The sequence below is a fragment of the Anabas testudineus genome, chromosome 1, assembly GCF_900324465.2.
Source record: "Anabas testudineus chromosome 1, fAnaTes1.2, whole genome shotgun sequence".
Lineage (NCBI taxonomy): Eukaryota > Metazoa > Chordata > Actinopteri > Anabantiformes > Anabantidae > Anabas > Anabas testudineus.
In genome coordinates this window covers 15,783,265-15,796,972 of record NC_046610.1, presented here as the reverse complement: position 1 = coordinate 15,796,972, position 13,708 = coordinate 15,783,265, and the positions used below count along the sequence as shown (strand labels likewise).

The 13,708-nt window shown below is 39.8% G+C and overlaps 1 protein-coding gene across 1 annotated transcript in view; it reads right to left on the bottom strand.

Moving 5' to 3' along the window:
- LOC113162216 (alpha-1,6-mannosylglycoprotein 6-beta-N-acetylglucosaminyltransferase B-like) overlaps positions 1 to 13,708 on the bottom strand; it is a 104,770-nt gene that overhangs the window by 16,625 nt on the left and 74,437 nt on the right. The window contains exon 9 of the mRNA XM_026360249.1: positions 1,061 to 1,192. Coding sequence (XP_026216034.1) covers positions 1,061 to 1,192 — 132 coding nt within the window. The remainder of the gene's footprint in view (positions 1 to 1,060; positions 1,193 to 13,708) is intronic.

The following is a 13,708-nucleotide window of genomic DNA, read 5'->3' as shown; positions in this document are numbered from 1 at the left end:
ACTCCGCACAGTAATGATGGAACTGGGAACTGCTGACCTCAGCAAGCAATTAGGTGTAGACTGCTGGCTGACTGGCATCTCGTCTGGGGGAAGTGTGTGGTTTTGTGTGTGGGTGTGCGACGACTCGTGAGAAAGAGAAGGAGACAGCAGAACAGGCTGTGTACTGGGAAAATAGCTCCCCACCCGTAATGCATTTTTCTCGCTCATAATTGGATTTTAAAAATACATGGAGCGGCTCTTTATATGTGGTGTCAGGTTAACTCCTGAGACCTTCTTCTGTTTTGTGGTATCTCTCTTCTTCTTCTTCTTCTTTTCTCCTTCGACATATGTCTACACACCTTCACTGATTTATCTCTTTACTACTTCTTCCTCACTCTGTTTGACTTTCATTTGGCCTCCTGATCATATATGGCCTCTCCTATTGCTGGGGCTACATGCTGGAAAAGCAGCAACAAATAAAAGCAGAATGTCAATTGCTGCTATCATACACAGACTAAAGAAAGATGCCGATTTACTGGACAAGGAAAGATGAGATGAGGTGTTTTTAGGGGCTGGAGTGGACAACTCTCAAGCTGGACTTTCAATCTTACTGTATTTGTTTAAGAGGCAGCAACATGAAAGAACACTGAAGATGATGCAGACTTACAGTATATTGCTCTGCAGCAGTGCAGCAGATTTTTTTTTTTCCCAAGTGCACTGCAGCAGTTCTTATTCATGTTTCGGGTGTGGCTTTAATGTTTTGTTGCCTTGGTCTTATGACTGTTCTAGTTTCTAAGTTGTTCCCTCTTTGTAAGAATGCAAAAGGTCTTTAAGCACACAACAGCACAAACAAGACTCTTTGTCATGATGCAGATGTCTGTGTTTTTCTTGTCCCTACTTCCTTTTGTGTTTAATAGGCTGCTGAGATGGTTCGTGGACAGTACACCTTATTACCAACAATAATTAATCCATAAACACACACACACACACACACACACACACACACACACACACACACGCGCGCACACACACACACACACACACACACACACACACACACGGACTAAGCCTATTCACTAACTTGTGTTTCTTCAGTGAAAGCCCCATGTGTTGCTTCATCTGCTGCATGCCATGGTAGTCTGTGTAGATGAGGTCAAAGGGCAGTGGGCCAGTGAGTGGACAACTTCCTCTGCCTGGGGGCACGCCGAGGAACCTGAAACAAACAAATAAAACACCCAGTTTAGACGAGGAGAGAACCTTGACAGACAGGTGAGCATCCAAACATTCATAATTAACTCGGACAAAACAATTCAAGCGGTGTTACAGAATAGGAAGAGTAAAGAGAGGTTAAACATCAGTAGTGTTAGACGAAAGTCAAACAAACTGAGTGAGTCGAAAAATGTTTTTTAGTCACTTCAAGTCGTTATTGTCTTGAAAGTTTTCTATTGCCTGTTTCCAAGTATTCAAGTGTTTCTGAACAGTAACAGTAACTGAGAGCTCAGTTCAGTCCGGACAAATAATCTTTGTGCACCTCCTAATGTCTGTTGACTCCTGGCATCACCGACTGCATTTAAACCTGACCCCATGCTATATAGGTTAAGTGGCTTTACTAGCTCCAAGTTTCTAAGGTGCCAGTTACTCTGCTTGTGAGTCCACCACTTTGATCTGGAAATAAGTAATAGAAGTTTTGGATTTGTACATATATTCAGACCAGAAAAAAAAAACTCACTGGCTTTGGTGAACGCCTGACTCTTTCTATTAGGCCACAATGATGTTGATATTTATGTGGAGTAAAATACCTTGACAGCTATTGGATGGCAGTAATGTGTCTAGGGAACAAAATACAATTACATATTAACTATAAATACATTTAAAGATGTACAATTTCAATATAGACAAATGATAAATTTAATTAAAATCAATGCAAGAAAGCAAGAGCTGCTGAATTAGACATTCCCAGCAGCACAATAACTGTGCGGTAAGCATCAGAAGCAAAAGCTGAATACACACAGAGCACCAAAAACAGAGACTGAACTTTATTAGAAAGAAAAAAAGAAATAGGAAAAGGTTGTTTGATTGACAGCTGATCTCTGAGATGTGCAGCAGTGCAAAGAAAACTTAGCAGTGATAACACTAAAAATGGAAACGATCTTGTGCTACTTTAAAACAACAGAAGTATACGCTTTTAAAGTGCTGAAGAAATCAAAGCCCCTCCACCTGGAGCCATTACATCCAACCTGCTAAACTCTCCACTAACAAGTGAGAGAAATAGGCGGTATAGATTGCAGTTTGAGCATAATAGTGGCATTACAAGGAACTCTTCGCTTTGTGTTTACATCTCTAAAGGTGTGTTTAGATACATTGGTTCAGCAGAGTCCAGTGAGTTCTTTGGTAAATTATTATTTAGCAGGAGGAAAAGACCCAGACTAAACCATACCTTACAGCAGCAACATACAACAATGAAATATGTATTTTTCTGTGTGTGTATGTGTATGTCTGTTATCTATAGCTGCAAAATGCATAGTGTTCCAAATGTCTGCCTGTCTGTGTGTTGATACATACACTTCAACCACTTCCCAAAAGTCTACTTTGATTACAACGAGAGCCGAGTTCCTCCCTGCTACCGTACCAACAGGCTTGCTATTGGATATTTGACCTGTGAGTGGTCTTCTAGCTCTTACTTAGCTCGTATTTCTGTGACAGATGAGGCCAAAGGCTAATGGAGACTGTAATGCAATTTGTACCCCTAGTGACTTTCACCTCGCCATGCTAGTTTTACATTGGAGTCTCTTTGGCTGCACTGCTTATCCAAAGGGTTATTTGATAGTGTTGCAAAGCAGGACTTTGAGCAGATCTGCTGGCAGCTGCTAACCACCGTCAGACAGCGGTGAAAACACACAGTGTGTGAGGTACCAAAAAATTAAAACAATAGTAGTAGTGTTGTAAAGCAAGAAGCACATCATACAAAGTCAAACAAAACCATAGGAAATTATTTTCTATTACAAATCCATGAAACTGACATTACTTATTACTATTGAGAAGTATTGACCATAAAGAATAAAGTAATTAGTATTATAAGTATTATATTTAAAAAAAACATAATTTGAGGGTGTAGCACCTCTCCTGGACCTACTTTATGTTGGAAAAACAAACTTTAAAAGCTCTTATCTTTTGTGGGATCTCTTAGGTTTCAAATAAAATCTTAATGTGCAAAGTAATTAGTGACTTTAGCAGTCAGATATATGTCAGATATATTTGGTGACTTACTAAGAACTATGGCTGCATTTACAGATAAATGCTGTAAAGATATAAAGTTGACATTGAAACTGTATTGAAACTGACTGTACATATATATAATAGTGCAGCATTACAGCTACATCCAGTCAGGGGGACATCTTATCTCTTATATTTTTACATATAGCAGGCAATGTAAATGTAAATGTTGCCTGCATCCAAACATTTTAGAGTCTAACTACCATCTTGTGGTTTGGGTACCACATTATGGAATAGCATGAGGGAATTTCAAGTGAGCACTCTGCCTGGAGTGTGGTGCCCCTCATCTTGTTCCCATTAGTGATACAATGTCTGCGTCCATCCTTATAGGGGTGTTGGAGAGCACTCACGTTAAAGAGGCCAATTCCTAGTGTCGAGTCGATGAAATCAGTCGAACCAATCACATTTCCGAGATGACAGAGAGAAAAGCAGGCTTTCTACAGGAGGTAGCTTACACTGAAGATATGGCTACCAGAGTAAGAAAAGGCTTAAGAGCAGCATAAGGAGGGGCAAAATGTAAAAAGAACATCTTGGAGGAGGCTTGAGAGCGCTCGTGTGACCATGTTTTCAACTATGTGTACTTGACAATCCTCACAGAGCTCCCTCAAGACTTTCATACCAGCTCCTTTGTAATCTAAGGCTTCATACTTTCACATTTTTCTTTTCCTAACAGAACATTATTGCTCACAGTCCCATCGTTTTCTTTACTCTCACCCCATGAAAAACTCATAACAATGAAACAAGGCTCAGAGTAGCATTACATATTACATGTACACACCGTGACTTTCACCAACAGAACTTTAGTGAAAGTACATTATGACGTTTGTTCTAGACATGATGTCATAATAACAAATTAATGATACCCAAAGGCACATTGTAGCGGTGAGTATGCATCAAATTCTTGTTGTAGTTAGCAAAAACACTACTAAAAATGCAATGATTGTGTGTTAATGTGTTATATATTTGTGTGTTAAGGTTTATAGTGGATGAGGACTATAGATAATATTACTGTGCATGTAATCTCTTTGTAACTGGAGACTATTGGCTGACAGCCAGCTATAGTACTAATTTTTGATACGTCAGTAACATGCTAAATTCATTTCTCACACTAAATTCAATTAATTTATACCCTCATTAACACTTATATCACACATACGGTACCTGAATATTCAGTGTTACTACAAAAGGAGAAAAAGATGTTCTTCATGATAATAGCTGTTCCGCCAGTGAAGCAGGCCATCAATAGCATAATATGTATAATCCATTTTCATTGCACAGTGCTGGAGCTCAGTCTGTCCTTTTGTTTTTCTGCAGATGCCTATCAGCGTCCCCCGTCTGTTTGTCTGTCTATCTTAACAGAGAGAAGAGGAACAATGAGGCCAGTGAAAGTGGGCTTCAACGATTGCAGTAATGGGATTCACAAGAATAAAAGGAAGGAAAAACAAGGACAGACAGAAAATGAGAAAACAAAGAAGGAAAAACACAGACTGTGATGTACCAACAGCTGAGAGAACAGCAGCATGGTAGAATACAAGCAGCTCCATGGTTCTTCGTTTTCCAGCAGCAGACTATTTCTTATTCTTTTCCATTAATCCCTCTCGTTTGGCGGCTATTCAACCACTGCATATAGGCCAAGAGTGAAAATGATTTGTTTATTCTTGAAATGGTCTCATTTATTCTCGCCTTTGTTAAGGAACACTGAGAGGCATTTTTGCTGATGAAACTACATTGAACACTAGACCTGTGGATGATGTATTTTCACTAAGCTGAACCAGCGGTACATTTAATTCACCCTTTGATTGAGTTTGGTACAGTTGAAACACTTTGCTCGCACCTTATACTGCAATTCAACAGCAGTCAACCAAATCTGGATGGACTACTTGAAATTGTAGTTGCATTAGTGAAATTGAATGCTGTGCTTTGCAGTTTATTATTAACTGTAGAATATTTAGCATGAACATTTTCAGCCTGCCAAAACCCTTAGTATTCATCTCTTAGCGATCACCACAATGTCAACCTGAAGGATCTAGTAAATACCTTTGCCTTAACAGTTGTTTGCAGTCCAATTTAGTGCAACTGTTAAACTGAATATTGGGAAGAGAGTCAGTTTTAATATTGTGCTAGAAGTTGAAAAATGTAATACAGCACCAGAATACATTATTCAAATCAAGCTGTCTAGTGCTGACATGTTTGCAATAAAAACACAGGAATCATACAGCATACAGTATATGGTACGGTAGTGTACAGTGCTACGTAATAACATTACACACACTAACTTATTAAGACCTGTGAATGCTGACATGCGGAAAACACCCTATATAGTAACTCAAACTAGACGTTGGAAATATACACACACACTGATACAGGCACACACTGGCAGCTATCCCAGAAACAATTCAAGTGCCATGCTGGGCCACACAGGAGTCCAATTACCCAAGGTTCTCTTGTCTCCTGGCTGGCATGTAGTCAACGAGTCTTCTGAATAAACACACACTCGCAGAGACACACACTCCCACATACTGTCCACACAAACAAAGAGGCAATCAGATGCCACGGAGTATGAAAACAAATGCATGAAAGAGGGCAGAAGAGCACCGTACCAATTAATGTTTCCTTACTAACAGCCATGAAACAGTATTCTGAATGTGCGTCTTCTGTTTGAATAAATGCCTATTTAAAGAGGCAGAGCTATCCTACAGAGAAACAGGATCATCCTCACAGTGTTGACCATGGATCTGTTGACAGTGCATCACAACTGGAAAGTGACGTGGGACGGTCTAGTGCCCACATTTTCGACAGGGCAATGTCCACTGCTGACGGAATAAAATCTGGAAAAACTGAAAGAACAAGGGCATCTGTATGACGTGCACAGTTATTCCACTGCAGTCAAAAAGTGACTGAAGGGTTTCAGTTGTTACACAAGAAGGCCAATGTGATGGGAGGTGCTCATTTACTGCGGTGATGCTCCTCCTGGTACATGCTGTGTACATACAATCATATAAATAAACACAGAATATTTCTCAAGATTCAAGATAAAAAAGGTCACTCCCAAAGGGAAATTATTTTTGATTGACAGAAAATATTTATACCATATTACTTTCAATTATATGTAATGTATATTAAACCCCATGTTTACACAGTTTACATGTTTAATTCACATTACTTCACTTTCTACAGATTATTATCCTTATTAACCCTCTGTTTGTGCAGTATATGAACAATATATGACTGATAGAAAAGCTGCATTTGAATGTGTGTATGTGTGTGTGTTAGTAGCTTTCACAGGTTTTCTTGCGCTTAGTGCTATATACTGTAGCTATTCCAGTCAATACCATATGACTGTATTGATCTTCTAAGGAGCAATTTAGCAGGGTGTTATTAGATGCTCACAAGCACAATATGAGCAATAACACAGTGTACTGCTTTTGAAAAACTAATATCTGTCAATTTGCCCATATATTTATTGCTGTATATGCAGTTTGTAATACGTGTGTGCTTTGGTCAAGTGGTGCAAAAATAGAGATATTGTATTCTCGTTCACTCGTGCTTGGTGCATAGGTTATTGTTAGGCCTCCCTGTTTAGCCGTGTGTGTGTGTGTGTGTGTGTTACAAACCAAACAGCTAGACACCTCTCATCACTGTGAGTTGGTGATATTCCTCTCAGCTGGCAACAGTGGGAGAACAAATGACCCACACTGGCCACAGGGATCTGAGCAGCCAAGTGTGTGTGTGTGAGGAGTGAATACAGTTTGTGAGTATATACATCTGTATTGTATTTATCTATGATTTCTCTCTCTCTCTTTCTCTCTTTGACTGCATAATACAAAAGTTGAAGGACATTACAGCTGTCAGCCCCACTGTCCCGGCTGACAAAGGGTGAGACAAGGTGACCAGTGACAAGGTGATGCCTGCAGCTAAGACTGTGATGAGCACTGCACAGTTTTTGTTTTTGTGTTTCCTGCCATAATAAAATCCAAACTTGACAAAACAGACTGATTGTCATGTTTGGCATCAAGTCCAGATCAAATGTAGACTTTGCAGTCAACTGATTCCCTTCATATACTACATACTAACAGATATTGGCAATGGGGAAAGTGTATTAAGTATGTGTACATAATATTCAGAATGAGTACTAGTGCAATGTGTACATGTTTACAAGTCAAGAGTTTCACAGACAGGCCATGCCAAAATTGTAGTCCTAAATGCCATGGAAATGTTGCCCTGGTGTTGCATAAGGTAACGTGAAGAGGTTCCTGCCTTACAATCTGCAGAGCTCAACATAGTAAAAAAGGTTTATCACTATGACATGATGATAAATTTTTGCAATACCGGTTTGATCCTCCTCTGTGAGGACCCTGGAGGCAGCTATAGGCAGTATAATACTCCCATTTTAGGAAAACAAGTCTACTTTATATGTCAAGAAGTTACCTTGGTGATGTGAGTGTGTCTGTGTGCATGTGTAGTAGCACAAAGGCTGGTAAGAAAAATTCCTTACTGACAAAATAAGTTTTGATGGGAATCAACATGCTTTTAATTCTCTGTGCACACACACACAGAGGCACACACACAATCGCAGCATAATCAAACACTCAAACATCCATGTAATCATCTGTTTCCACATCCGCCTCTGATTACAGCCACAGGATGGAAATATGTTTGCATGTTGGCAAAGTTTCTTTTACTTCTCCTTCACACACACACACACACACACACACACACACACACACACATACCTATACATGCACATACAAAACATTCAACACATTTTTTCTCACAGCATTACAGACATGCATCAACACACACACACACACACACACACACACACACACACACACACACACACACACACACACACACACACACACACACACACACACACACAGGTCCTAGTTATCAGCCGAGGCAGGGTGTACAAGATAAGAACGCTGCAAGGCATCATGAACACACATGGAGAAAGAGGGAGAGCAAGGGCTGAATCAAAGATGAAAGGAGGAATAGGAAAAAAATCAACACTCCTGTCAGAGATAATAAAAATTTCAGATGAAGAGCTGAAGTGAGGGAGAGAATTAGAGATGCAGGGAGAGAAAGAAAGATGGGAGTGCAAGGTGAAAGGAGAAATGACAAGTTACTTGCGAGAGGTGGTTAGTCACAGGGAGCGACGAAACCCAAGTGGAAGCGAGAGATAGGACAGAAGTGGAGATGAAAAAGTAGGAGGAAGGAGGCGAGGGCAAAGAGAAAGATTCAGAAGCTGGCATGTGGACTTGAAATAGGGATTTGGTTATGAGTGGTATCTGCTTCTGAGAGTAAGCCATCCAAGGTCTGACTCTAGAGTCAGAGTGGATCAAATGTGAAAATATAGATAAACAAGCTGACTCATTCTTAGCCCTTACATCAACGCTGTTCACCTCAATTAAATGGCCAGAAGAGAGGTTCACACTTTCTCAAGTGTGCCGTAAAACAATAGACAGATGCCCATTTGACCAATGAACAGATGTGTCTTGTTGTAATCATTCCCCGTTTCCATAAGGGACAATTAAGTGAAGACAGGACAAACTCCACAATCCTTGTTTTGTGTATAACTGCATTTCAGAATTTATCTAAAGTTAATAAGAGCCTTCAGCAGTCTGAGTCACACTAATTAATTAGATACAGTATCTTTAAATGTTAAATCCCACATAGTATCACATTCACTGGTTTTGTTAGGAAGAGAAAAAATGACCCAGATAAACAAATCAAAAAAGCGGACTAAAAAGACAGTTTTGAAATATATGATATGACTATGGATTTTGTACCTCATGACTTCTATTACCGGTGATTAAATTAATCTTTTAAAAGTCCAGAAAGCTAAAATGGTACCATGGTAATATGGGGACCTGCTTATTCATTACAGACACACTTAAAAAACTGTGACCTTTTCTTTATCCCTTAACCCATCCTCACCTTCGAACAGCCAAAATGTCCTCTGAAAAATGGTTCTCTACAGAATAATTACAAGTACACACAACAACACACAGACACGCACTGCATATGCATCGTGTGCTAATAAAGTCTGCTTGTGCTCTGTCTCTCCAGACGTCAGGCAGTCTGTGCTTTTCCCTTCATCAGCAATTTCTGATCTAATCTCACTAAATCAAGAAGAATAAAAGTCGGCATGGGCTGTGACGGAGGAAGTTGAAGGTATTGAAAATGCTCACCAACAAATACACGTGAGACCACACAGTACACGCACGCACACACACACACACACACACACAGACAGATGTATAAAAGTGCATATGGTGGGATTTGGGTGTGTAAATAGATAGTTTGGCAGCCGTACATATCATAATGCTCTCACACATGGTACAGATCAGATAAATCCACTTTGCAACCTGCCACCGGCACTCAGGAAGGAATGTAACAGAAGCAGAGTGCCAGTCAAGTGATGCTGCAGGCAGATGCCTTTCATTCAAGTGTGGAGTGAACACTCGCATATGGATGGATGTGTAGGAACAAACACTCATCTCGAGTCAAGTGGCTGCGCAGATGCAAGTGCCGTCCCACATCCCACACACATTCTAGTGATCTCATTAGTATTACCCCGCTGACAGGGCAGAGCACCAGCTGAGAACTAATTTTTATCTATGTACAATCTAGACCATCGACCTTCTAAAGAGCTACTCAGCTGCCTGAATTGAGCTGAAGTTCACACCTGAAGTTAGAGTTTCTAACCAACACTTGTGTTATAGAGAAAAGTGACTTTTCCAGTAGCAGCTAAACTCCACTCACATCTGTGTCTTAATAAGATGCAGTGCAGGAAAGGTTGACTCTTAATCTTTTTCAGTGTTAATTAGTTCACATGCAGAGCTGTTATATTTCAGGGGCAGGCATGCAAAAAGATCAAAATGTGATTTTGCGACAGCCCGAGAATTTGTGTTTTAACTGTGATCCCAGTTGATCCTTCACCTATATTAAAATGGAGAAAAATTGTACAATAGCGCTTAACGTTAACATGTTAGCATTGACACAATGAATGTAACTGTAACATGCTCAAAGCAATGCTGTTCAACCTCACAAGCCATTTGGTCACTAAGTTGAAAGTACTTGTTGGAAATTTTTCAAATACAGTCTTTTCAGGATGAAATGACAGCACAACTGCAGTAACACACGTGAAATATTCTCCGTACCGTAGTGTTTTTTAATGCCTTACAGACCCTCATACATTTGATCACATCTTCTCTCTTTGCAGTTGTTAGAGCAGCCTTTGTCTGCACTGATCCTGTAGTCATCCACATAAAGAACTGCCAGTGTCTTTAAGAACTTCCTCTCCCTCCCCGAGTTCAGTTATTAACCACAATTTGCTGCAGGAACCAGAAATAGTGAGCGGTATAAGGGTGATGTGTGTACAGATGGAAAGGCTAGAATGAGCCAAAGAGGGCAATCAAAGAAAAAAGGAAACGTGAGAGAACAGATAGCAATCTATTTAGAGTTTTACAAATCAACATCTTTCTCTGCTCAGCCTAATTTCAAGGCTGGCTGCACTAAAATAGCCCAATTTCCTCTCAGAGAGAGCCCAGAAATATAAGATGTACTGACACGAGTTTGAGGGTGTCTTTGATAGCTTGTCGCTTCGTAAGCCATTAGGAAGCAGAGACAGTGACAGCATCATTGAGCAAAATGTTTTGAATTCTCATATTAACTCTTAACAACTCCAAGGACGCCTTGTGAGGTGGAGTATGCAAACACCAAACCCAATTGTGCTTGACTTTGCTCGCGTCGGCTGCACTCTCTTTTCATTCAAAGTAGAGATAACAAGGGCTCTGATGTAACTGTCAAGCTTGCTAAAGGAAAATATGGATAATATGAGGTTTCTGACCCTATTTTTAGCAGCACTCGGCAGGGATGTGATAAATTGGTGCCTCTGGTTTGAAAGTGATTTAACTTTCTGAAGGTTTTCCAGATAAAATTAAATACTCTACTGGGTAGATAAAGATTAAGTTGACACAGACCTAGTACACAGATACGGTTGTTAAACTCACACTGAATCACTGATAAAAGTTCAATTAAAATCATTTGGGAAAAAAAAAGCAAGAATGAAAATGTAAGAACCCCCATATAGTGCATGTGATCTTCCACCAACTGTTTAGTTTTATGACTCTCATTATTAATGGTGTAACTATTGATATTTTCTTTTGATGCATGACTGCATATTTTTCCCAACATCAAAACTGATGACGATGTGCTTGCTCTGCAGGTGCTGCACACTAATTTATCAACAGTGGTAATGCTCCATTGCACTGAGAACCAATTAAGAGCCATTATGTGGTTCATAATTTTTCAGGCCAGGGCTCATTATTTTGCTTAACCCAAGAATGACTTCAGTTGTTTCAGCCTCAGCCCGCAATATCCACAGGAAGATGTTCGATCCACTAAGTTACGTCACCTTTTATGCCATCTCATTCAGTCGCATGAAAATGTGCTTATCGTGCTGTATATAAAACAGATAACCCTTAAGGTATGTGTTTTTATATGTTTTTATGGAAGATGATCCAGAGTTAGGTTGATGAAGATAAAGAACACATCCTCACATCCTTCCTATGTTTGTTTTTCTTATTGCTTCACTTACGATAATAGTCTTACTGTAAAGTATATTCTTTGCATTAGCCAAGAGAACAACAAAAAGGCTTTTTCAAGAGGAATGAGTGTAATTGATCAGTCAGATAGACAGAAATTAGGCTGAGTTATGATGGTGTCTAAACTTGTCGGGCGCACTGTTGTGTAAAGTCATATGTGTTATGACATAAGATTACACTTCTCCCCCAACTTTCTCTTTTTTGTCCTTTTATTTTTCAGCTTGAGGCAGTCTCTCTCAACGAATGAAGCTCAGCAAAGGAAAAGACCTTGATGAATAGCTTATAGCGTTGGTTTTCCTGGAGCTCAGCTCAATGTGTTTTCAGGCCTTGGAGCCTATTCAGTGCTAGAACCCTTTTCCTCTACTCTCATTCCTCAGAAAGAGAAGATTGAAAAGCTCTCAGCGTCTGTGATGACAAAACACACACAAGCACGCACACCCCTTTACAACACACACACATGCCTTGCTGTACCTGCCTGTCTAGTCTGTCTTTATTCAGCTAGAACCAGCTGTTTTGGCACTGCAGTTGGTGGATAACATAAACAGATCACTGAGGCCGTATACAGACCAAGGTGCAGAAACTGCCTTTATTCTGCTCTCTACCCCACTGACTTATTCTGTTTTTCATTTTATTGTAAACACTAGACAAAATGATTTAATGGGACTAATTGACTTTCATTAACTTTTGTTAACAGACATGTTGACAAGTTTATAGCATCATTAATAACACTGATAATGACTCAGCTGATTTAATACCCTTTTATATACACCAGTCACAAACTGGTTATCAGTGTTGGTTAGCTACATCACAAACCTGACTGCATCTGCTCTGGCCTCTGCAGACTACATACAGATCAAATTGGGCACTGTTACAGAAAGCTATTTGATAGCTGCCAAAACACTCACTTATTCACAGCTCGCTCTCAACCACACAGATAATTGAGTGGTTTGAACTGATCGTGGGTCAGAAAACAGTGCAAATGGCTTTGTACCATTACTAGCACAGTTAAACTTCTGCTGTGAAAAAGATGTGTAAAAAGACAGATTAAATACTTTTACAACTGTGTGTGTATAGTACTGATTATGGGGCTGGACGACAAACCTAACATGATTGTGATGATCTGCTTTCTAACATTTACACAAACAGGAAACCAGTCGTCACAGAAGAGTCAAGCAAGTTTCTAATTTCTTCATTATTTCAACCTTTATAGTCAGAAATAGATGGTGTTTTAGATGTCTCATAAAATTCATATTACTTCAAAGAGTGATCATGGTTAAGACGGTCTACAAACTCAATCATTCAAGGCTACATTTAGCAGCATTCATTCACACATGAGGCTGTTTGTGTTTTCTCAAAGAGAGAATTGTGCTAAATCAGCGAAAGAAGCATAAGCAGCAGCTTGTCCTATTTCTATTTTCGAGCCCCAGTTGTGTCACGTAGACCAATTAGAGGTAATGTCATGCAGAGATGTGAGTCAAAGCAACACCAGTAATGAAAGACAAAGTCACCCATGGGCCACAACTGTTTTTCCCCTCCGTTCTTCAAATCCTAGACAAGGGATAAGGGAAGTCATTACTAACTGTGCGCTCGACTGTGGTGCGTGTGTGTGTGTGTGTGTGTGTGTATGTCTTTAAGGGGTTAGTAGTAAGGGTGATGAAATGTTGTAAAAATCTGGGAAGTTGCTAACAAGCACACTAATTTGAGCTTAGAGGGAAACAACTATAGGGAAGAATAAGAATGAAAGAGAGAGACAAAGAGAAAGCGGGCCAGACAGATAGAGGCAGAAAGAGGAACAAAGGTGAGGAAACACAAAGTAGAGAGGAAAAGTGAGGAGATAGGATGTA